Source organism: Aquarana catesbeiana, linkage group LG06, assembly GCF_042186555.1.
Source record: "Aquarana catesbeiana isolate 2022-GZ linkage group LG06, ASM4218655v1, whole genome shotgun sequence".
NCBI classification, from domain to species: domain Eukaryota; kingdom Metazoa; phylum Chordata; class Amphibia; order Anura; family Ranidae; genus Aquarana; species Aquarana catesbeiana.
The window spans coordinates 109457964-109483094 of NC_133329.1; the positions used below are offsets into that span (position 1 = coordinate 109457964).

Sequence of the window (25131 nt, forward strand, 5' to 3'; positions counted from 1 at the left end):
TTATGGGCACACTTTTCAGTTTATGAACTGACTTTTCAAGATCTTGATGTGATAATCGTAACTTTTTGCACAAGTCTTGGTAAAAGGTGGAGACTTGGTGTTGTTGTCCTAATAAACTATAGGTGGACGATTGGATGATCTGGCAGCTGTAATGTTGCTTTACGATCGGACCATGTGACAATTTTGACAGATCGCCGACGTCAGCAAAGCGCGACATTCCTGAGTATACCGGGGTCACCCTCACGTGTGTGAATTGTCGGTGTGAGGGGCATTGATCGGGATCATGGGGCGGGAGAAAAGAGTGAGAAACATTGCCGAGATGGCCCGAAAAATCCGGGCGTACCGGGCGCTGAAGAATCGACCGACAGAGTCCCAGCGATATGCTATGGACTATGAGGTGACTATCACCCCCTCTGTCCTCTCCTATACAGGGCTGTATGGTGGTCCTGTCACCCCCTCTGTCCTCTCCTATACAGGGCTGTATGATGGTCCTGTCACCCCCTCTGTCCTCTCCTATACAGGGCTGTATGGTGGTCCTGTCACCCCCTCTGTCCTCTCCTATACAGGGCTGTATGGTGGTCCTGTCACCCCCCTGTATGGTGGTCCTGTCACCCCCTCTGTCCTCCTCTATACAGGGCTGTATGGTGGTCCTGTCACCCCCTCTGTCCTCCTCTATACAGGGCTGTATGGTGGTCCTGTCACCCCCTCTGACCTCCCCTATACAGGGCTGTATAATGGTCCTGTCACCCCCTCTGACCTCCCCTATACAGGGCTGTATAATGGTCCTGTCACCCCCTCTGTCCTCTCCTATACAGAGCTGTATGGTGGTCGTGTCAGCCCCTCTGTCCTCTCCTATACAGGGCTGTATGGTGGTCCTGTCACCCCCTCTGTCCTCCCCTATACAGGGCTGTATGGTGGTCCTGTCACCCCCCTCTGTCCTCTCCTATACAGGGCTGTATGGTGGTCCTGTCACCCCCCCCTCTGTCCTCTCCTATACAGGGCTGTATGATGGTCCTGTCTCCCCCTCAGTCCTCTCCTATACAGGGCTGTATGGTGGTCCTGTCACCCCCCCTCTGTCCTCCCCTATACAGGGCTGTATGGTGGTCCTGTCACCCCTCTCTGTCCTCCCCTATACAGGGCTGTATGGTGGTCCTGTCACCCCCCTCTGTCCTCCCCTATACGGGGCTGTATGGTGGTCCTGTCACCCCCTCTGTCCTCCCCTATACAGGGCTGTATGATGGTCCTGTCACCCCCCTGTATGGTGGTCCTGTCACCCCCTCTGTAATCCCCTATACAGGGCTGTATGATGGTCCTGTCACCCCCTCTGTCCTCCCCTATACAGGGCTGTATGGTGGTCCTGTCACCCCCTCTGTTCTCTCCTATACAGGGCTGTATGGTGGTCCTGTCACCCCCTCTGTCCTCCCCTATACAGGGCTGTATGGTGGTCCTGTCACCCCCTCTGTCCTCCCCTATACAGGGCTGTATGGTGGTCCTGTCACCCCCTCTGTCCTCTCCTATACAGGGCTGTATGGTGGTCCTGTCACCCCCCTCTGTCCTCTCCTATACAGGGCTGTATGGTGGTCCTGTCACCCCCCTCTGTCCTCCCCTATACAGGGCTGTATGGTGGTCCTGTCACCCCCCTCTGTCCTCCCCTATACAGGGCTGTATGGTGGTCCTGTCACCCCCTCTGTCCTCCCCTATACAGGGCTGTATGGTGGTCCTGTCACCCCCTCTGTCCTCCCCTATACAGGGCTGTATGATGGTCCTGTCACCCCCCTGTATGGTGGTCCTGTCACCCCCTCTGTAATCCCCTATACAGGGCTGTATGATGGTCCTGTCACCCCCTCTGTCCTCCCCTATACAGGGCTGTATGGTGGTCCTGTCACCCCCTCTGTTCTCTCCTATACAGGGCTGTATGGTGGTCCTGTCACCCCCTCTGTCCTCCCCTATACAGGGCTGTATGGTGGTCCTGTCACCTCCTCTGTCCTCCCCTATACAGGGCTGTATAATGGTCCTGTCACCCCCTCTGTCCTCTCCTATACAGGGCTGTATGATGGTCCTGTCACCCCCCTCTGTACTCCCCTATACAGGGCTGTATGGTGGTCCTGTCACCCCCCTCTGTCCTCTCCTATACAGGGCTGTATGATGGTCCTGTCACCCCCTCTGTCCTCTCCTATACAGAGCTGTATGGTGGTCCTGTCACCCCCTCTGTCCTCTCCTATACAGGGCTGTATGATGGTCCTGTCACCCCCTCTGTCCTCTCCTATACAGGGCTGTATGATGGTCCTGTCACCCCCTCTGTCCTCTCCTATACAGGGCTGTATGGTGGTCCTGTCACACCCCCTCTGTCCTCCCCTATACAGGGCTGTATGGTGGTCCTGTCACCCCCCCTCTGTCCTCCCCTATACAGGGCTGTATGGTGGTCCTGTCACCCCCTCTGTCCTCCCCTATACAGGGCTGTATGATGGTCCTGTCACCCCCTCTGTCCTCTCCTATACAGGGCTGTATGGTGATCCTGTCACCCCCCTCTGTCCTCCCCTATACAGGGCTGTATGGTGGTCCTGTCACCCCCTCTGTCCTCCCCTATACAGGGCTGTATGATGGTCCTGTCACCCCCCTGTATGGTGGTCCTGTCACCCCCTCTGTAATCCCCTATACAGGGCTGTATGATGGTCCTGTCACCCCCTCTGTCCTCCCCTATACAGGGCTGTATGGTGGTCCTGTCACCCCCTCTGTTCTCTCCTATACAGGGCTGTATGGTGGTCCTGTCACCCCCTCTGTCCTCCCCTATACAGGGCTGTATGGTGGTCCTGTCACCCCCTCTGTCCTCCCCTATACAGGGCTGTATGGTGGTCCTGTCACCCCCTCTGTCCTCCCCTATACAGGGCTGTATGATGGTCCTGTCACCCCCTCTGTCCTCTCCTATACAGGGCTGTATGGTGGTCCTGTCACCCCCCTCTGTCCTCTCCTATACAGGGCTGTATGGTGGTCCTGTCACCCCCCTCTGTCCTCCCCTATACAGGGCTGTATGGTGGTCCTGTCACCCCCTCTGTCCTCCCCTATACAGGGCTGTATGATGGTCCTGTCACCCCCCTGTATGGTGGTCCTGTCACCCCCCTCTGTCCTCTCCTATACAGGGCTGTATGATGGTCCTGTCACCCCCTCTGTCCTCCCCTATACAGGGCTGTATGGTGGTCCTGTCACCCCCTCTGTTCTCTCCTATACAGGGCTGTATGGTGGTCCTGTCACCCCCTCTGTCCTCCCCTATACAGGGCTGTATGGTGGTCCTGTCACCTCCTCTGTCCTCCCCTATACAGGGCTGTATAATGGTCCTGTCACCCCCTCTGTCCTCTCCTATACAGGGCTGTATGATGGTCCTGTCACCCCCCTCTGTACTCCCCTATACAGGGCTGTATGGTGGTCCTGTCACCCCCCTCTGTCCTCTCCTATACAGGGCTGTATGATGGTCCTGTCACCCCCTCTGTCCTCTCCTATACAGAGCTGTATGGTGGTCCTGTCACCCCCTCTGTCCTCTCCTATACAGGGCTGTATGATGGTCCTGTCACCCCCTCTGTCCTCTCCTATACAGGGCTGTATGATGGTCCTGTCACCCCCTCTGTCCTCTCCTATACAGGGCTGTATGGTGGTCCTGTCAACTCCTCTGTCCTCTCCTATACAGGGCTGTATGGTGGTCCTGTCAACTCCTCTGTCCTCTCCTATACAGGGCTGTATGATGGTCCTGTCACCCCCCTCTGTCCTCTCCTATACAGGGCTGTATGGTGGTCCTGTCACCCCCCTCTTTCCTCCCCTATACAGGGCTGTATGGTGGTCCTGTCACCCCCCCCCGTCTTCTCCTATACAGAGCTGTATGATGGTCCTGTCACCCCCTCTGTCCTCCCCTATACAGGGCTATATGATTGTCCTGTCACCCCCTCTGTCCTCTCCTATACAGGGCTGTATGATGGTCCTGTTACCCCCTCTGTCCTCTCCTATACAGGGCTGTATGGTGGTCCTGTCACCCCCCCTCTGTCCTCCCCTATACAGGGCTGTATGGTGGTCCTGTCACCCCCTCTGTCCTCCCCTATACAGGGCTGTATGATGGTCCTGTCACCCCCTCTGTCCTCTCCTATACAGGGCTGTATGATGGTCCTGTTACCCCCTCTGTCCTCTCCTATACAGGGCTGTATGGTGGTCCTGTCACCCCCCCTCTGTCCTCCCCTATACAGGGCTGTATGGTGGTCCTGTCACCCCCTCTGTCCTCCCCTATACAGGGCTGTATGATGGTCCTGTCACCCCCTCTGTCCTCTCCTAAACAGGGCTGTATGATGGTCCTGTCACCCCCTCTGTCCTCTCCTATACAGGGCTGTATGATGGTCCTGTCACCCCCTCTGTTCTCTCCTATACAGGGCTGTATGATGGTCCTGTCACCCCCTCTGTCCTCTCCTATACAGGGCTGTATGATGGTCCTGTCACCCCCTCTGTCCTCTCCTATACAGGGCTGTATGATGGTCCTGTCACCCCCTCTGTTCTCTCCTATACAGGGCTGTATGGTGGTCCTGTCTCCCCCTCTGTCCTCTCTAATACAGGGCTGTATGATGGTCCTGAGGCACCAAAGAAAGTCACCACTTTCTACAATGTCCTCCCTCCCTGGCTGGAACAGGGTGGCGTCACACCCCCCTCCTCTCTCTGGCCAGAAAACAGGGTGGCATTGCAGTTTTAACCAGCAAGAGCGTGGCAGAGTAGAGACGGATAAACGTTTTTTTTTATTACCTCTCTAGCATTCCTGTTGCTGGTAAATTGTGCTAAACAGGATCACTGATGCTACATAGGCCACAATAAGAAGCTCTAATCCAAACCGATTGTAAGCTCACTCTCCATCAAAGAGTTGCTTTTATACATCTATGGCACTGTATGACATCTCTATGTAAGGAAGGTTGCATCCTCCCACCACATGTGTGTTATAATGACATATCCTTCTATTGTCTCCTTTTCTCTAGAAATTGACCCGGCCTTTTACAGGTAAGCGGATGCCCGTCCTTGCTTGGGAGGATATCAAGAACGAGAAGCAGCTGTTCTCTCTACTCGCTGGTCTGAGATCGTTTGGGATCGGAAGGATGGTGACCAAGAAGTCTTGGCTAGAGGACTTTGATGAGCCTTGCTACTGGACTATTACTAAGGTCAAAGTGGATTACACAGCTGAGGTGAGGAGGAGTCAAGAAGATCAGGATGTTCATCCTGCAAAAATGGCAGAGTAGTGAGTGACGCCGACAGACCTGTATATTGAATCAGCATACACACAGCCAAATTTTGGGCTTAGACTCTAAAGGATACTGCACATAAGAGTGGTGTAGACAGGACAGCCGACTTGCCTGCCTGTTACTTCTTCATTATGGGGTCCTTTCTTCTGGCTAGAGGCCAACATGGGATCCTGCATAATATGGTGCTGCAGGAATGCAATGGGGACCTGCAAGAACGCTCCCAGGAGGCCTTGGGATATTCTACAATGCATGCACTGCTATGCATCATCAGGGATGGTGCTCAAATATTGGTGGACTGACCTTGAAAATCTCCTGGTTCAGTCCATCCCACCTCCAGAGTCTACCGCAAGGTTTGCCACCCTCCTCATATCGGGGTAGTCCAAAAAGACTATATATAAAAAACCGAGAGAGGACACACCGGCCTTGTGCATTATCTTTAAACACAGTTTATTAAGAGAAGATAGGTTATTGTACTCACAAACCAATGGAAATGACTTGCTTATTATAAACAACCACTAGAAAGCCCACCAGAACTGCTATGCATGCTCTTTGTATGCTGGGAAAATGCCACATGGGTCTGCAAGGTCTGATGCATTTCGAGTCCACTCTAATGAAGAGGGAACCCCCCCCCCCCCCCAAAAAAAAATGTGCCAGTACTTGCAGACCCATGTGGCATCTTACCAGCGTAGAAGAAGCATGCATAGTGGTTCTGGTGGTTTTTCAAGTAACTATTTATGATGAGTATGTCCTTTCCAATGGAAAGGACATATAATAACCTGTTTTTCTCCTAAAAAAAAAAAAAAATAAAAAACACAAACAAAACAGCGTTTTAACACCTTCCCGCCCGGCCTATATCAGATTGACGCCCCGATGTTTTGGAACTACATTTCCCATGATGCTCGACTACAGTGCAGAGTGCATGAGCATCATGAGAAATGTACTTCCAAAACATCTGGGGTGCCAAGATTCGCCATCCCTGTCCTATGACATCCTTCACAATGACCCCTATAGGCTTTTATGGAGTTGAGTTTAGGAGCTTTGTTAAAAAAAAAAAAAAAAAACGCCAAAAGTTCCTAAACTCAAGTTTAGGAGCTGCTAGTATACAAGAAGCCTAGGGGGCCCTTTCACACTGGGGCGGGGGCGGCGTCGGCGGTAAAGCCCCGCTATTGTAAGCGGCGCTTTACCGTCGGTATTCGGCCGCTAGCGGGGCGGTTTCACTCCCCGCTAGCGTCCGAGAAAGGGTTAAAAACCACCGCAAAGCACCTCTGCAGAGGCGCTTTGCCGGCGGTATAGCCGCACTGTCCCATTGATTTCAATGGGCAGGAGCGGTGAAGGAGCAGTATATACTCCGCTCCTTCACCGCTCTGAAGATGCTGCTAGCAGGACTTTTTTTTCCCGTCCTGCTAGCGCACCGCTCCAGTGTGAAAGCCCTCGGGGCTTTCAGGCTGGATTCACACCTATGCAGTTTTAGTGCTTTTTGCATTTTGCAGATTTGCACTACAGTCCATTTAACATGGTTTCCTATGGAACACGTTCTGTAGTGCAAATCTGCAAAATGCAAAAAGCACCAAAAATGCATAGGTGTGAATCCAGCCTCACACTGGAGACAAAGCAGCGGCTGTTTCAGGTCGGTTTGCAGGCGCTATTATTAGCGCAATAGCGCCTGCAAACCACCCCAGTGTGAAAGGGCCCTTTGGGCTCATGTACACACAGACTAGGTTGACTGCCAGCCATGTGAAAACGCAAAATGCTGCAAATTCACGGCGTGATTTTTGCCATGTTTTGCGGCTGGCAGTCAAAACATTTGTATCCTGAATGCGATTCTTCCGCGTTCAAGAGAGGGAAGTTGAACCTTCCCTAACCACAGCAGCTTCTAAACTCTTGTAAAAGCCTATGTGTGGATGGACACCTGAGCTTTTTATGGAGTTGAGTTTAGGAGATTTGGCAAAAAATTTGTCAAAAGCTCCTAAACTCAAGTTTTTTTGAAGCTGTAGTGTGCATGAGGCCTTAGGGATGCTTTATTTGATATACTCCAATGCTTGAAGACATCTGCAGAATTCTAGAATACCATTGAAGAATTCAGTAGGCCTCTCAGGTGATCAAAGGAGAATGGTTAAAGATGAAAGGTTATGCTTGCCAACTTGCATGGATATATGGAATGAACTAGGTTGTGTTAACCGTGTTCTTTTTCATTAATCTTAAATAGAGGTCGACCGATATGGGTTTTTCTCTGACCGATGCCGATATTTACAAATCGCGGTGGCTGATGGCCGATATGTGATGCCGATTTTTTTTGGGCCGATATATTAGGCCGATTTTTTTTTTTTACCTTCATCTCATAAAATCTAACAGTTAGACCCCTTTCACACTGGGGCGTTTTTCAGGCGCTTTTGGGCTAAAAATAGCACCTGTAAAGTGCCTGTCAAACGGCTCCCCTGCAGTCTCAGTGTGAAAGCCCGAGTGCTTTCACACTGAGGCGATGTGCTGGCAGGATGTTAAAGTCCTGCAAGCAGCATCTTTGGAGCGGTGTATACCACCACTCCTGCCCATTGAAATGAATGCGCACCGCTGCCGAAGCGCCTGCAAAGCGTTTCGGCAGCGGCGCTTCAGGGGCGCATTTAACCCCTTCCTCGGCCGCTAGCTGGGTTATAAGCGCCCTGCTAGCAGCCAAATAGCGCCGCTAAAATGATGGTAAAGAGCCGCTAAAACTAGCAGCGTTTTACCGTCAACGCATGCTCGCTCCAGTGTGAAAGCAACCTTCAGTGATACAGAAATTTTTTTACATTTAAACATTTATTAAACAAAACAAACCTCCAATCAGTTCACTTGTATGTAGAAAAAAATATAAAAAAACACCTCTCTTAAATATTAAATACACAAAAACAGGTAATCAAAACTTCTGGATGAAAAAAAAAAGACTTTACTGCTTAGTTTTTTTTTAAATTTATTAGTGTATTTTTTTTTTAAAAAATTGCATTTGAAAGACCGCTGCGCAAATACCGTGTGACATAAAATATTGCAACAACCGCTATTTTATTCCCTAGAGTCTCTGCTAAAAAAATATATATATATAATGTTTGGGGGTTCTAAGTGATTTTCTAGCATAAAATACAGGATTTTTACTTGTAAGCAACAAATGTCAGAAAAGATTTAGTCTTTAAATGGTTAAACTGAGAACTTCTCCACACGGAATTTAGTTCATTCATAAGTGTAAACATTGTATCCTTCAGGTTCTTTTTATCAGATTTGGCAGGCTGCCCAGAGAGGGGAGAAGTCGCTTCACACAGGCAACTTAAGCCCCATACACACGATCCGAATATCGGACGAATGATCGTCTGTTTTTGTTTGCCTGCTAATCTCACATCGAATCTGATGAGTTTACTAAAGTCCCGAAAATTCCCGTACGACAGAATAAAAATTCGGAAGCGATGTCATGTGTTGCAATGCATTTGTATTGCATTTTCGAACGATAGCTGTACCGATTAAACGAAAATCGTACGATCGGGCATCGTACGGAAAAAATTTCCGTGCATGTCCGATAGAATAATATCGGATGAACTGTCCTGATCGGCTCTCGAAAGCTCTGTACTAACGATCCGATTATCGTACGATCGTTTCGAATGTGGCATTTTTCGTACGATTTTCAGATCGTGTGTACGGGGCATTACACTGACTTGGCTCGATTCACACAGGGGCAACACGACTTCAACGCGACTTGTGGATCCGACTTTCAATGAACGGGGATCCGACTTGGATCCCCGCCACTGTGTTTGGTATGAATCTTTAGGGGGAACTCCGCGCCAAATTTTAAATAAAAATCCGGCATGGGTTCCCCCCCCAGGAGCATACCAGGCCCTTGGGTCTGGTATGGATCTTGAGGGGAACCCCCCCTACGCCGAAAAGACGGCGTGGGGGGTCCTCCCCAATCCATACCAGACCCTTATCCGAGCACGCAGCCCGGCCGGACAGGAATGGGGGTGGGGACGAGCGAGCGCCCCCTCCTGAACCGTACCAGGCCGCATGCCCTCAACATGGGGGGGTTGGTGCCTTGGGGGAGGGGGGCGCGCTGCGGCCCCCCCACCCCAAAGCACCTTGTCCCCATGTTGATGAGGACAAGGGCCTCTTCCCGACAACCCTGGCCGTTGGTTGTCAGGGTCTGCGGGCGGGGGCTTATCGGAATCCGGGAGCCCCCTTTAATAAGGGGGCCCCCAGATCCCGGCCCCCCACCCTATGTGAATGAGTATGGGGTACATCGTACCCCTACCCATTCACCTAGGGAAAAGTGTCAATTTAAAAAAAAAAACACTACATAGATTTTTAAAGTATTTTATTAGACAGCTCCGGGGTCTTCTTCCGACTTCGGGGGTCTCTCCGGTTCTTCTCCGCGCTCTCCGGGTCTTCTGCCGGGCTCCTCCGCTCTCTTTTGCCGCTCTTTTGCTAAAGCGGAGGAGCCCGGTCTTCCGTCTTCTGCCCTCTTTTCTTCTGATGTTGACACGACGCTCTCTCCGGCTAGAATGCTCTCTGTGCGCTCTGCTCTGACTTATATAGGCGGTGACCCCGCCCCCTTATGCTGTCACAGTCCCTGGGCATGCTGGGACTGTGACGTTTTAGGGGCGTGGTCATTGGGCGATGACCACGCCCCTAAAACGTCACAGTCCCAGCATGCCCAGGGACTGTGACGGCATAAGGGGGCGTGGTCACCACCTATATAAGTCAGAGCGGAGCGCTCAGAGTGCATTCCAGCCCCAGAGAGCGTCGTGTCAACATCAGGAGAAAAGAGGGCAGAAGACGGAAGACCGGGCTCCTCCGCTTTAGCAAAAGAGCGGCAGAAGAGAGCGGAGGAGCCCGGCAGAAGACCCGGAGAGCGCGGAGAAGAACCGGAGAGAACCCCGAAGAGAAGAAGGCAGCAGACCGGGCTCCTCCGCTATAGCAAAAGAGCAGAAAATAGCGGAGCAGCCCGGCAGAAGACCCGGAGAGCGCGGAGAAGACCCCCGAAGTCGGAAGAAGACCCCCGGAGCTGTCTAATAAAATACTTTAAAAATCTATGTAGTGTTTTTTTTTTAAATTGACACTTTTTCCCTAGGTGAATGGGTAGGGGTACGATGTACCCCATACTCATTCACATAGGGTGGGGGGGCCGGGATCTGGGGGCCCCCTTATTAAAGGGGGCTCCCGGATTCCGATAAGCCCTCCGCCCGCAGACCCCGACAACCAACGGCCAGGGTTGTCGGGAAGAGGCCCTTGTCCTCATCAACATGGGGACAAGGTGCTTTGGGGTGGGGGGGCCGCACGCCCCCTCCCCCAAGGCACCAACCTCCCCATGTTGAGGGCATGCGGCCTGGTACGGTTCAGGAGGGGGGGGGGGGCGCTCGCTCGTCCCCACCCCCATTCCTGTCCGGCAGGGCTGCGTGCTCGGATAAGGGTCTGGTATGGATTGGGGAGGACCCCCCACGCCGTTTTTTCGGCGTAGGGGGTTTCCCTCAAGGTCCATACCAGACCCAAGGGCCTGGTATGCCCCTGGAGGGGGAACCCATGCCGGATTTTCATTTAAAATTTGGCGCGGAGTTCCCCCTCAAGATCATCTGAGCACAAGTCGCATGCCGAAGTCGGATCATGCGAGACGGCGATCCGACTTCAATGATAGTCAATAGGCTGAAGTCGGATCAAAGTCGGATCAAAGTAGTACAGGGAGTACGCTCTGAAGTCGGAGCGACCTCAGTAGTGTCTATTAAGACGCTCCCATTCACTTAAATGTGAATCTCTTTCTGGGGCGACTTGAGGGCGTACAAGTCGGATCCCAAGTCGCCCCAGTGTGAACCGAGCCTCAGGGTCGGTTCACACTGGGACGACTTGGGATCCGACTTGTACGCCCTCAAGTCGCCCCAGAAAGAGATTCACATTTAAGTGAATGGGAGCGTCTTAATAGACACTACTGAAGTCGCTCCGACTTCAGAGCGTACTCCCTGTACTACTTTGATCCGACTTTGATCCGACTTCAGCCTATTGACTATCATTGAAGTCGGATCAAAGTCGGATCGCCGTCTCGCATGATCCGACTTCGGCATGCGACTTGTGCTCAGATGATCTTGAGGGGGAACTCCGCGCCAAATTTTAAATAAAAATCCGGCATGGGTTCCCCCTCCAAGGGCATACCAGGCCCTTGGGTCCGGTATGGACCTTGAGTGGAACCCCCTACGCCGAAGGGGCGGCGTGGGGGGTCCCCCAATCCATACCAGACCCTTATCCGAGCACGCAGCCCGGCCGGACAGGAATGGGGGTGGGGGACAAGCCAGCGCCCCCCCCCATCCTGAACCGTACCAGGCCGCATGCCCTCAACATGAGGGGGTCGGTGCCTTGGGGAAGGGGGGCGCGCTGCGGGCCCCCCCCCCCCCAAAGCACCTTGTCCCCATGTTGATGAGGACAAGGGCCTCTTCCCGACAACCCTGGCCTTGGTTGTCGGGGTCTGCGGGCGGAGGGCTTATCAGAATCCGGGAGCCCCCTTTAATAAGGGGGCCCCCAGATCCCGGCCCCCCACCCTATGTGAATGAGTATGGGGTACATCGTACCCCTACCCATTCACCTAGGGAAAAAGTGTCAATTTAAAAAAAAAAACACTACATAGATTTTTAAAGTATTTTATTAGACAGCTCCGGGGGTCTTCTTCCGACTTCGGGGGTCTCTCCGGATCTTCTGCCGGGCTCCTCCGCTATTTTCTGCTCTTTTGCCGCTCTTTTGCTATAGCGAAGGAGCCCGGTCTTCAATCTTCTGCCTTCTGCCCTCTTCTCCTGATGTTGACACGACGCTCTCTGGGGCTGGAATGCACTCTGAGCGCTCCGCTCTGACTTATATAGGTGGTGACCACGCCCACTTATGCCGTCACAGTCCCTGGGCATGCTGGGACTGTGACGTTTTAGGGGGCGTGGTCATCACCCAATGACCACGCCGCCTTATGCAGTCATAGTCCCAGCATGCCCAGGGACTGTGACGGCATAAGGGGGCGGGGTCACCGCCTATACAAGTCAGAGCGGAGCGCACAGAGAGCATTCTAGCCGGAGAGAGCGTCGTGTCAACATCAGAAGAAGAGGAGAGGGCAGAAGACGGAAGACCGGGCTCCTCCGCTTTAGCAAAAGAGCGGCAGAAGAGAGCGGAGGAGCCCGGAGGAAGATCCGGAGAGCGTGGAGAAGAACCGGAGAGACCCCCGAAGTCGGAAGAAGACCCCCGGAGCTGTCTAATAAAATACTTTAAAAATCTATGTAGTGTTTTTTTTTTTAATTGACACTTTTTCCTTAGGTGAATGGGTAGGGGTACGATGTAACCCATACTCATTCACATAGGGTGGGGGGCCGGGATCTGGGGGCCCCCTCTTATTAAAGGGGGCTCCCGGATTCTGATAAGCCCTCCGCCCGCTGACCCCGACAACCAACGGCCAGGGTTGTCGGGAAGAGGCCCTTGTCCTCATCAACATGGGGACAAGGTGCTTTGGGGGGGGGCCGCAACGAGCCCCCTCCCCCAAGGCACCAACCCCCCATGTTGAGGGCATGCGGCCTGGTACGGTTCAGGAGGGGGGGGGGGGGGCGCTCGCTCGTCCCCACTCCCATTCCTGTCCGGCCGGGCTGCGTGCTCGGATAAGGGTCTGGTATGGATTGGGGGGGACCCCCCACGCCGTTTTTTCGGCGTAGGGGGTTCCCCTCAAGGTCCATACCAGACCCAAGGGCCTGGTATGCTCCTGGAGGGGGAACCCATGCCGGTTTTTTATTTAAAATTTGGCGCAGAGTTCCCCCTAAAGATTCATACCAAACACAGTGGCGGGGATCCAAGTCGGATCCCCGTTCATTGAAAGTCGGACACATGTCGCAGGGCAAAGTCGGATCCACAAGTCGCGTTGCAAAGTCGCGTTGAAGTCGTGTTGCCCCTGTGTGAATCGAGCCTTACAGAAGTCTTTTGCAAGTCGCGCTGAAGCTATATCGGCTTTTTTTTATCAGCACAATCGGCCGATGCCGATTGAGTAAAAAACCCCAAATATCGGCCGATATATCGGTCGACCTCTAATCTTAAAGTATAACTAAATGCAAAACTTTTTTTTTTTTTTTTTTTTTTTTTTTTTAGTTTCAGATAGAGTGGAGAGGACTTTGAATACCTGTCCGTTTTTATTGCGGTCTGTGCCCTCATTAGGGAGATTCACCCTCTCTATTGGTCCTGTTTACAGTGGAGGTCCACCCATCGCTGCAAAATTAAAAGCCAGCAGCTTTAAATACTGCAGCTGCTGACTTTTAATAATTGGACACTTACATGTCCTGGAGTCCAGCGATGTCGGCACCGCAGTTGATGTTTCCATCAGCTGTGGGGGGCATGGCGCCTCCATTGCGAGTAAGGGAACCTGGCAGTGAAGCCTTACGGATTCATGCTGGGAACCCTACTGCACATGTGCGAGGCTCCGCTCTTGTTTCCTAGCCCGGCGGCCAGGGAAGGAGGAGGAGCCGTGACGTCAATACCCACGGCTGAGGCTCCCGGAGGTAGGAACAGGATACCTGTGAAAGACAGGTATCCTGTCCCCCCGCCCCACCCCACCCCACCCCACCCCCCGAAAGGTGCCAAATGTGGCACCGGAGGGGGGGAGGAGTACAACAAGCGGAAGTTCCACTTTTGGGTGGAACTCCACTTTTAAAGTTATCATTGAAAGTAAACGTAAAAGAAAATCCCAAATTTTTGGTTGTCCCCAGAAAAGTAATAAAGGGGGAATCTTCATCCAATGGGGGCCTCAAGAGAGTCCCTTAATTTTCAGGGATTTCCGCTCCCTTCCCGTTTTGCTGTGGGACAGGAAGTGAAGGGAAATCTCCCCAATGGGACACAGATGGCAAAAAAAAATTTTAAAAAACTGACGGGTTATAACCCTCCCTTGCTCTATCCAAAATGCAGGAAAAAAATTTGCCTATAGTTCTGCTTTAATTTACATATAATTTTAACTTTTATTTATGTCTTACAGAGCATGGACCATGGGCAAGCTTGGGGTTATTTAACATATCGAGGTAAGTCCTGCTAAATAAAACATCATTACGAAAAAAAAAAAAAAAAACAGGAGACAGATGGAAAAAATACTATAGACAATTTAACCACTTCAGCTCCAGGAGGTTTTACCCCCTTCATGACCATGCCATTTTTGCGATGCGGCACTGCGTTGCTTTAACTGACAATTGTGCAGTCGTGCGACATTGTACCCACATAAAATAGAGCTTTCTTTTGGTGGTATTTGATCACCTCTGTGGTTTCTATATTTTTTGCGCTATTAACCAAAAAAAACAACAATTTTGAAAAAAAAAAAACAATATTTTTTACTTTATGCTTTAAATCATACCCAATACAAAATGTAAAAAATCTAATTTATTCATTAATTTAGGCTAATATATATTCTGCTACATATTTTTGGTAAAAAAAATCCCAATAAGAGTATATTGATTGGTTTGCGCAAAAGTTATAGCGTCTACAAACTGTGGGATATATTTATGGAATTTTTTTTTTTTTTTAACTAGTAATAGCGGCAATTGGTGATTTTTAGTCCAACTGCGACATTTCAGCGGACAAATCTGACACTAATTGATACTTTTTGGGGACTAGTGACACCAATACATTGATCAGTGCTATAAAAAATGCAGTCTCACTATACAAATGACACTGACGGGGAAGGGGTTAACATCAGGGGCAATCAAAGAGTTAAATGTGTCCCTAGAGGGTGCTTTCTAACTGTGGGGATTTGCTTTGACTAGGGGAAAACGGAGATCTGTGTTTCTGCTTAGCAGAAACACAAGCTCTCCATTTTCCCCTCTGGCAGAATGATTGGTGGTCTGCCTTGTTTACATAGGCAGACCGCCATTCTGCCTCTCCTGAGAACGATCGGCGGGGCCTGGTCGGACATGACGTCTGCCTGACCCGCTGATTGGCTCCCACTGTGTCCAATCACAGCAGGAGCGGGCCGCTGGCGGCGTGCACGCACCCCTCACCCTGTGGACAAAATTGCGTGGTTTCGTGCAGGAGGGCTGCCCTGCCACAGTGTATCTGCGTGGGGCAGTCCAGAAGTGGTTAATGGCCATCACTGCTGGTGTTCCAGTGCAAAGAAATTATTACAAAGGAAACTTGCCTAATAAAGTTTGTTTCAAAAATTCCTGGATGATTCATTGTCTACAGCCCCAAAATCATATTTTCTATAGACAGAAGTGTGTGGAAGTTTGCTTAAAAGGAAGAGCATAGATGCACTAGGATGATCCCTTCCAGCTCGTCTTCAGCAAATCCAGAGAGTATGTGAATGTAAAGGGATCTCAGGGATGCATTTTGTTGTAGAGTTCAGTTTTCATAGAGCCTGTTGTCTGCTGATGACTTTATTGAAGAAAATAACTTTTGCTGACAAGTCTTAAGAACCCAGTGCAGCTTTCAAAAGACATCATCTGAAAGTGGTGGTTATGAAATGATAATAAAATCCCTGCCCAAACGCATTCCATTTCCCCATTTCCAGTATAAATTATTACACCTAGACATCGTTTCATTTTAATTCTTTGTAGGCTTTGCATTGAATAGCTTGTTAAAAAGTGTAGAAATTACTTCTTTTCACCTGGATTTGTCTGGGGAGTTCAATAAAGAGATCACCTTCTATGTCCCCTTCTAAAACCCAATTCTGGGTTTGGGGGTTTACTGAAATTGTGATCCTATGTATACAATATGTTTTATTTTATCTAATGATCAAGTTATAATTTGATGAACTAAGCTATTTAAAGTGGAACTGCACTGCATCTGAGCACCACAAACCAAAAATACTATATCATTTATTTTTAATATTCAAAGCAAACTCATTCATTCATGTCTCCATACTTTATTTAGTTGAGAAATCATTTTGAAAAACACCTCCTGGCATTTCTGGCAGCATCCATCTTGAGTAAGGTCAAATGATTCATGTAGCATTTACTTCCCGGAACCCATCTGCCCTTAGCTCAGGCACGGCATGGGCTGAGCTGAGAGCCCTCCCTTGTTTCCTGAAGAATTCTGGGATGTACAGTGGCAATTTGATCCCCTGCAGATATTGTAAGTTTGCCCACGGAAGGATTTACCCCCTTCCTGACCAGAGCATTTTTTGCGATTCGGCACTGCGTCGCTTGAGCTGACAATTGTGCGGTCGTGCGACATTGTACCCAAACAAAATTGAGGTCCTGTTTTTCCCACAAATAGAGCTTTCTTTTGGTGGTATTTGATCACCTCTGCGGTTTTTATTTTTTGCGCTATAAACAAAAAAATAGCGTCAATTTTGAAAAAAAAAAAGCAATATTTTTTAACTTTTTGCTATAATAAATATCCCCAAAAAATATATAAAAAAAACTAATTTCTTCCACAGTTTAGGCCAATATGTATTTTTCTACATATTTTTGATTAAAAAAAATCAATCTCAATAAGTGTATATTGATTGGTTTGCGCAAAAGTTATAGCGTCTACAAAATAGGGGCTAGATTTATGGCTTTTTTTTTTTTTTTTTAAATATCGGTACTGCAACATTATGACAGACAGATCGGACACTGATGACAGGGAGCAGTGGATCCCTGTCATGTTGCTAGGCAGAACAGGGAAATGTCTTGTTTACATAGGCATCTCCCCGTTCTGCTTCTCCTCACCGCAATCGTGGGCCACCGGCGAACATCGAGTTTGCGAAACCTGTGGGCACGCTCCCGCAGGAGGCAAATTCAAGGGGACTTACAGGTATGCCCTTTTGCCTTCCCGTGCTATTCTGCTGACATAAATCTATGTGCAGCGATCGGCAAGTGGTTAACTGATAGAGAGAGAATATCAACCAAAAATCCAGGAAAAAAACACGGCACAAATGTTATAAATTTGAGTTGCAGTTCAGTGAGTAAATTAAGTATTTGATCCCCTAACAACAATTCTGGCTCCCACAGATTGGCTACAGTATGTGCTCATGTGGTACACAGATTAGTCCTGTCAATTTTAAGCTGCACCTAATGACAACTTGTGTGTATAAAAGACACCTGTCCACAGAATCTTTCTTCCATTCAAGACCAAAGAGCTGTCAAAGGACCTCAGGGACAAGATTGTAGACCTGCACAAAACTGGAATGGGCTACACGACCCTCAGTAAGCAGCTTAGTGAGAAGGAGACAGTTATTGGAGAGATTATTCGCAGATGGAAGAAATACAAAATAACCATCAGTCGCCCTTTGTCTGGAGCTCCATGCAAGATTTCACCTCATGGGGTAAGAATGATCATTAGAAAAGTGAGGGCTCAGCTCACGGGATGAGCTTGTGAATGATCTCAAGGCAGTTGGGACCACAGTCCCCAAACAAATCATTGGTAACACAATACGCCGCCATGGATTGAAATCCTGCAGCACCCACAAAGGTCCCCCTTTTTAAGAAGGTACATGTACAGACCTGTCTGAAGTTTACCATTGAACATCTGAATGATTCAGAGAAGGATTGGGAGAAAGTGTTGTGGTCAGGCGAGACCTAAATTGAGCTTTTTGGCATTAACTCGACTTGCCGTATTTGGAAGAAGAAAAAATGCTGACTATGACCCTGAGAACACCATCCCTACAGTCAAGCACGGAGGTGGAAACATTATGCTTTGTTTCTCTGTGAAAGGTACAGGCCGACTTTGCTGCATTATGGGGCCATGTATTGTAAATATATTGGATGAGAACTTTCTTCCCTCAGCCAGAACACTGAAAATGGGTCATAGATGGGTCTTCCGGTATGACAATGACCCAAAACCTACTGCCAAGGCAACAAAGGAGTGGCTCAAGAAGAAGCACATTAAGGTCATGGAGTGGTTTAGTCTCCAGACCTTAATCCTATAGAAAATGTATGGAGGGAGCTGAAACTTCAAGTTGTCAAGGGACAGCCAAGAAACCTTAAGGATTTAGAGGAGATCTGTAAAGAAGAGTGGACCAAAATCCCTTCTGAGATGTGTGCAAGCCTGGTAACCAAATACAAGTAATGTTTTACCTCTGTGATTGGCAACAAGGATTTCTCTATCAAGTACTAAATCATATTTTGCTTGGCGACCAAATTTTTATTTTACTCACTGAGCTGCAACTTAATTTATAAGATTTGTATCATGTGTTTTTTTTTCTGGATTTTTGGTTATTATTCTGTGTCTATCATTTAAAATACACCTATGATAAAAATTATGGACCCTTCATTTCTTTGTAAGTGGGCAAACTTACAAAATCTGCAGGGGATTAAATCATTATTTTCTCCACTGTATCACATCATTTGCCTAGACACAGAAACCAGAAAGTATCTAAAGGAAAAAAAAAATTTAAAACAGGTAAATACGATCTACTTTTCTATCTACTAACGCTATCAGCATAAGGATTAGAAATAATCCATGTTGATTGAGAGAGTGAATTTCCACCTTAAGAAAGAGGGAAGAACATTAGTATAGTTAACAATTTGTGGACACCTGACCATCACACCTGTATGGGCTTATTGAACATCCCATTTTAGAATAATTATTGAGCATACACCATGGGGTCTGTGTCCCCCCCATAGTATTAACAATACCCTTCACTAAAAACACACAAAGTCAATTATTTGCAGTGGAGTCCTTATGGCTTTGGTCGTATAGTGTATTTCTTACCCAGGATCATAATTGGAGCCTATTTGAAGAAGAGTGACCTGGTGATCTGATTGTTGTTCATCTTCTTTATTCACCCAGGTAAAACAGTGTCTGAAGAGCAGGAGATCAGCAAAGTCATGTACCATGACTGGCGTCTTATACCACGGCATGAAGAAGAGACCTTCAAGAAATTTATCCCAGTGCCGGAGCCAGAACTCATCCGCTATGTGCAGTACCCGCCACTCCTGAGGGCAATGATTCTGGCTCAGTTGCAGAAAGAAGGAAAGCCTTTAACAGAACCCATGCTGGACATTGGGAGATTACGTGAATCTGATCAGGAGCTCAAAAACGAGCTTAAAGTGAGGAGAGCCAAGACAGGGACACCTGTATGATGAGGGCATGGACCTCTACTACTTCCTAGAAACAGATTCCTCTAGTTGTCAGCGCAATGTGGCCTGCAAGCCAGTGTGGCAACGAAGTGCCATGGTGTATGTGTATAGTATCCCTGCACAGGAAAAAAAAGAAACGCTCATTAAATTTAGAGCTGTAAACACCCCTCCATGTCTCACACTTAACCACACCAAAACCAACATGATTAATATCATTCTATTTGGAGAAATGCACTGTTAAGTGGTTTTGACTTTGAGTAGTGCAATGGTTATTGGGGTTATAGGCTCTGCTCTTAGTTGAGGGTTGTTTTCTGTTCGACCTTGCTGAGAGAAGACTGCACAACACTTTTTTTTTTTTTTTTCCATGGCTGAAAATCATAATTTTTACCTAATGACACCATGGGGGTTATTTACGAAAGGCAAATCCACTTTGCACTTGGAAGTGCAGTCGCTTTAGATCTGAAGGGAAGATCTGAATGAGGGGAAGCTCTGCTGATTTTATCACCCAATCATGTGCAGGCTAAAATGCTGTTTTTTATTTGCTGTGTATGTCCCCCTCAGATCTATAGCAACTGCACTTCCAAGTGCACTTGCAGTGCAAAGTGGATTTGCCTTTAGTAAATAACCCCCAGGTGTAGCTGTGTTTGTTTTTCCTTTCTGTTGATGTTAACTGAGCTGTAATAAAGCTTTATATATAATCACACCATTATATGCTACTTATAATTGCCTACCTATCTAGCAAAATAAGTATTGAACACATCACTATTTTTCTATAAGGTGCTATTGACATGAAATTTTCATCACATGTCGGTAACCACCCATGCAATCCATACATACAAAGAAACCAAAACAAATATGTTCAGAAAACGGAAAATTGTATACTTACCTTCCGTAATTTTCCTTTCCTGACGCATCCCATGGCAGCACACACAATGGGTTGTGACTCCGCCTCCACAACCTGATAGGACTGGTTAGCTATAAGTTTTGAAGAGGAGCCCACCGCTGCATTCTTAGTAACTATCACCTTAGAAGGGTGGGATTCCGTGTGCTGCCATGGGATGCGTCAGGAAAGGAAAATTACGGAAGGTAAGTATACAATTTTCCGTTTTCCTGACGCATCATGGCAGCACACACAATGGGAAATAACTCGCTACATGGGTGGGTGCTTTTAGAGCATTTTATTTACTCAGGTACAAGGTATAGAGGAGTTAGATTGAATGATTGATCTTCCGAACTCAACAGTGGTTAATTGAGCCGGATCTATTTTGTAGTGTGACATGAACGTGTTTTTAGAAGACCAAGTTGCTGCCTTGCAAATAGTTTCCGCTGACACTCTGCAGTACGCTGCCCAGGAGGTGGCCACTGCTCTGGTCGAGTGGGCTTTTAGACCATCCGGAATTGGAAGCGATTGTATACTGTACGTCCTCTTAATGATTTTAATCAACCAGGTCGCTATTGTTCTAGGGGAAGCTGCTTGCCCTTTTCTAGGGCCATGTGGAATGACTAGGAGGTTTTCGACCTTTCTGAATGGTTCAGTAGCTTCAAGGTAGGCAACAATGGTAGACTTGACATCTAGGGGGTGTGGATGCCCTTCATTAGAGAGAAAAACTGGAAGATTGATTTCCGAGTTAAAGTGGAAGGTAGACGTCACTTTGGGTATAAATCGTTCTGATGGTCTGAGGACAACTCTATCCGGGTAGAGAACTAGATGTGGTTCTTTAATTAATAGAGCGTGCATCTCCGAGACTCGTTTGGCAGACGTTATTGCGATCAGAAATGATAATTTGAGCGTCAGATCCCATAAGGATACTGATTGCAGGGGAAGAAATGGTTTTTTTGATAGAGCTTCTAACACGGTGGACAAATTCCAGGTTGGAAAGACTGGTTTTCTGGGCGGCCTTATCTTCATGCATGCCTTCAAGAACTGAACTATGAGCGGGTCTAGGGCCCATCTAGTTCCCATCATTGCGGACAGTGCCGAGACTTGTACTTTAAGAGTGCTCGCACCCAGGCCCTTTTCCAGGCCTAGCTGCAAGAATTCCAGGATATTATAGACTGAAGGAGATAACGGATCCCAAGAATGTTGCTGGGCAAATGCGGTAAATCTTTCCCAGATCCTGCTGTACGTGCCATTTGTTGATCTTTTTCTGGCCTGTTGCAGTGTGGCCACTACTCTGAGTGAGCATCCCTTATCCAGCAGCCTTTCCCTTTCAACCTCCATGCCGTTAGGTGTAAGCGTTCTGGTGCCGGGTGCAGGAATCGACCCTGAGAGAGTAACTCCGGACTCAACGGGAGCGGAAGCGGCTCTTCTGTGTTCAATTGTAACATAGTCGCGAACCAAGGCCTCCTTGGCCAGAAGGGCAGTACTGCTATGACCGTGGATGTCGAGTTCCTCAGCCTGGCCAGAAATCTGGCTATTAGGGGAATTGGAGGAAAAATGTATCCCAGGTGGAATTCCCATGGGTGGTGAAGGCAATCGATCCCTGCTGCTGTCGGATAATTGTTCCTCGCTAAGAATTGAATACACTTGTTGTTCTCTGGGGTTGCTGCTAGATCTATGTCGGGCATCCCCCATTTGTGGGTGATGAGAGCAAAGGCTTGGGAACTGAGAGACCACTCGTTGTTCGATACAAACTTCCTGCTCAGGTCGTCCGCTAGTTGGTTTTGTATACCCGGAACATAAATCGCCTTCAGATCCGTCAGGTAGATCTGAGCCCACTCGAGTATGGGACGCACTTCCTCCATGAGCGTCTTGCTCCTGGTACCTCCTTGTCTGTGGATGTAATTTACCGCTACTGTATTGTCTATACGTAAGAGAACACTTTTCCCTTCTAGGTATGGTCCGAATGCTAGAATAGCCTGCCAGGCGGCTCTGAGTTCCAGGACATTGGAGACTATGCCGTGTGGGCGGAAAGACCAACGTCCCTGTGCTCCGTGATGTTGGTAGTGTGCTCCCCATCCCTGAAGACTGGCATCCGTCGTGACCACTTCTGGTAGTGGAGGAACTATGGGACGACAGCATGATAGGTTGCTGACCCGTGTCCACCACCATGCCGATCTCTTTACTGCTTGGCTGATGATTATTCTCTGCTTCATTGAGGACCCGTCCCATTGAGACAGGAATGCGTTTTGAAAGACCCTTGAGTTCCACTGGGACCACTGGATCATTAGGAAGGTCGAGGACATGGAGCCCAGGATGCTCAGACACATTCTGGCAGGAAGATGTTCTGCCGCCAAAAGGTTCTTTATTTTGTGAATCAATGGGCCTATCTTCTCTTGAGGCAATCCGACCGTATTGGAACTGGTGTCCAATTCTGCGCCTAAGAAGACCATTCTTTGCGTTGGAACCAGACTGCTCTTTCCCCAATTTATTACCCAACCGAACTGTTGAAGTGTAGAAATTAGAACTGCTCGATGTTGGAGGGCAACTTGTTGGCTGTCGGCCAGGAGGATGATGTCGTCGAGATAGTGCAATACCCTTAGACCTTTTTCTCTTAGGAGAGCTATGATCGGGAGTAAGACCTTTGTAAAGGTCCTGGGAGCCGTCGATATGCCAAATGGAAGGCTTTGGAACTGGAAATGCTGATGACCTATTGCAAAGCGTAGGTATTTCTGAAAGGTTTGGTGCACCGGAATATGTAGATAGGCGTCGGACAAATCGACCGAGAGCATCCAGTCCTTTGTCCCTATTGCTAGTAATATGGACTGGAGGCTCTCCATTTTGAAGGATTCGACTGAAATTGTTTCGTTTAGGTCTTTCAAGTCTAGCACTGGCCTCAAATCTCCCGTCTTTTTTGCTACTAAAAAAAGCGGAGAGTAGAATCCTAAACCTCTCTGTTCCTGAGGAACCTCTATGATTGCTTGTTTCTGCGATAGTTCTTGAATATAACTGGTCAGAATCTTTCGTTTTGGTAGAGAAGATGGTGTTCTGGTCAGTCTGAAGTGGTCTTTTGGAGGTTTGTGTTTGAATGACCATCTGTGACCCTCCTGGATGGTGAAAATCGCCCAGGCATCTCCTATTTGATTTTCCCAAGTCTGAGTAAACCGCCTCAACCTCGCTCCTACTATCGCGGGCTGGGCGTGCACGCCATCAAAATGACTTCTGCTGCTCTCCTGAATTGGGGACTTTAGGTTTTTGCACCCTCACAAAGGACGACTGGGGATTTCGCCAATTTCGCTTGAATTCCCTTCCTGGTTTGTAAGATCTTGCCTCTCGGTATCTTTCTGGCAACTGGCGTCTAAACGGTGGATTTCTTTGTTTGGGCCTTCTATCGGAAGGGATGAGGCCAGACTTTCCTCCAGTAACTTTTGAAATCGCTGTGTCTAGTTTAGGGCCGAATAAGTTGGTGCCGTCGTAGGGAATCCTACACCAGGTCGACTTAGAAGTCGCATCTGCGACCCATGGTTTTAACCAGAGTGCTCTCCTTGACATTACTGAAGCCAACATCGCCCTTGCTGAAGATCTTATGATATCCACGGCCGCTTCAGCCACGAAGTCTCCTGCTAGGCTAAGTTCTTGCATAGCTGATATGATTTTTTCCTGATCCGCTGCCTCTAGCAACAATTTCTCAATGTTGGCTGCCCAAAAGGTAATCGCTCTGCCGACCGCTGCCAGAGTGATCGCTGGTCTGCATGCTCCTCCTGCTGCTGAATAGGCTTTCTTAAGATCGAGGTCTATTTTACGATCCATTACATCCCTAAAGGTAACGGCATCCTCGATCGGGAGAGTTACATGTCGCGCCAAACGCATTAGTGAGGAATCTACTACAGGAGCTGAAATTAGAGGGTTCACCATTGGTTCCCTTAATGGGTAGAGTTTTGCTATCCTGTTGTTCAGACTGGTTTTTTTATCTGGTTTCTGCCACTCATCCTTTATTAGCTCTTCTAGCTCTTCAATAAAAGGAAAGGTTTCAGGGTCTTTTTTCAGGTTAGGAAAATACTTTCTTAATTTGCGTGGTGCCTCTTTCTCCTCTTCCCAACCGATTGCCTCTTTTACAGATTTTGCGAAGGGGTCTATAAGCGCAAAATCAAACGAAGTGGGTATTAGAATTTCTTCCTCTTCTGGGGAGTCTTCCTGAAGAGTATGGGAGGCTGATGGGGAGAGATCTTGCGGCGTATAAGAGGTTGAGGCCATTGAAGCCTGTCTGATGGATTCGTGGGCTGCCACTTGCATGATAGACTCTTTCACAGATTCTTTTATTATATTGGATGCTTCCCTTGCATCCGCTTCTTTTTCACGGGTTGCTTCATCCAAACAGACTTGGCAGACTAGCTTAGCGGGTAGTGCTACTGCTCCGCAAACCCAGCAGGCGTTTGCCGCAGGATGGGTGCGATGGTCATCGCGAGCTTGGCGGGATGAAGTCTCATCTCTATGGTGGTGGGATGAGGTTCTTGACCGACTCCGTCTGGACTGAGAATGTTTTGAAGGTGATCGGTCCTTGCGTTTGGAGTGCGTTGATCTTGATGATCTGCCAGAGCTATCAAATAATATAGCATTAGTGGCAAGGCTCTCTTTTACTCCTCTTCACTACTTACCTAATGTCTGTCCCCCCTTACCTTGTAGCCCGTGGATGGTCTGCTGGAGCAGCGGCCTCCATAAAAAGGAGATAGAGTGTATCTGAAAGGAAAAAAGTTTGTATGTGTGTTTGTTTTTTTTTTTTTTAAAAAGGCAGGAGGTGCCCAGAGAATAGAAATGCAGAGTTTTAGCAGAGAGGATGAGAGTTCCAGACTTACCAGTGTCAGGGATCAGAAAAATAAACACAAGGCAGCACTGTGGTGATGTTCTGGGGCTCACAGAGGCAAAATGACAGATTTCTTTCGTTTTTAAATATACCGCCGTCGCGGTGGCTCTGACGTCACGACCGCGCATGCGC

At 48.5% G+C, this 25131-nt stretch overlaps 1 protein-coding gene across 1 annotated transcript; it reads left to right on the forward strand.

Moving 5' to 3' along the window:
- The first annotated feature begins 146 nt into the window (after positions 1–146).
- MRPS34 (mitochondrial ribosomal protein S34) lies at positions 147–19964 on the forward strand. Its single transcript, XM_073636666.1, has 4 exons — positions 147–397; positions 4998–5201; positions 14242–14284; positions 18969–19964. The coding sequence occupies exons 1-4, from the start codon at positions 284–286 to the stop codon at positions 19259–19261; spliced, it is 654 nt and encodes a 217-aa protein (XP_073492767.1). The 5' UTR covers positions 147–283; the 3' UTR covers positions 19262–19964.
- The last annotated feature ends 5167 nt before the right edge of the window (positions 19965–25131 follow it).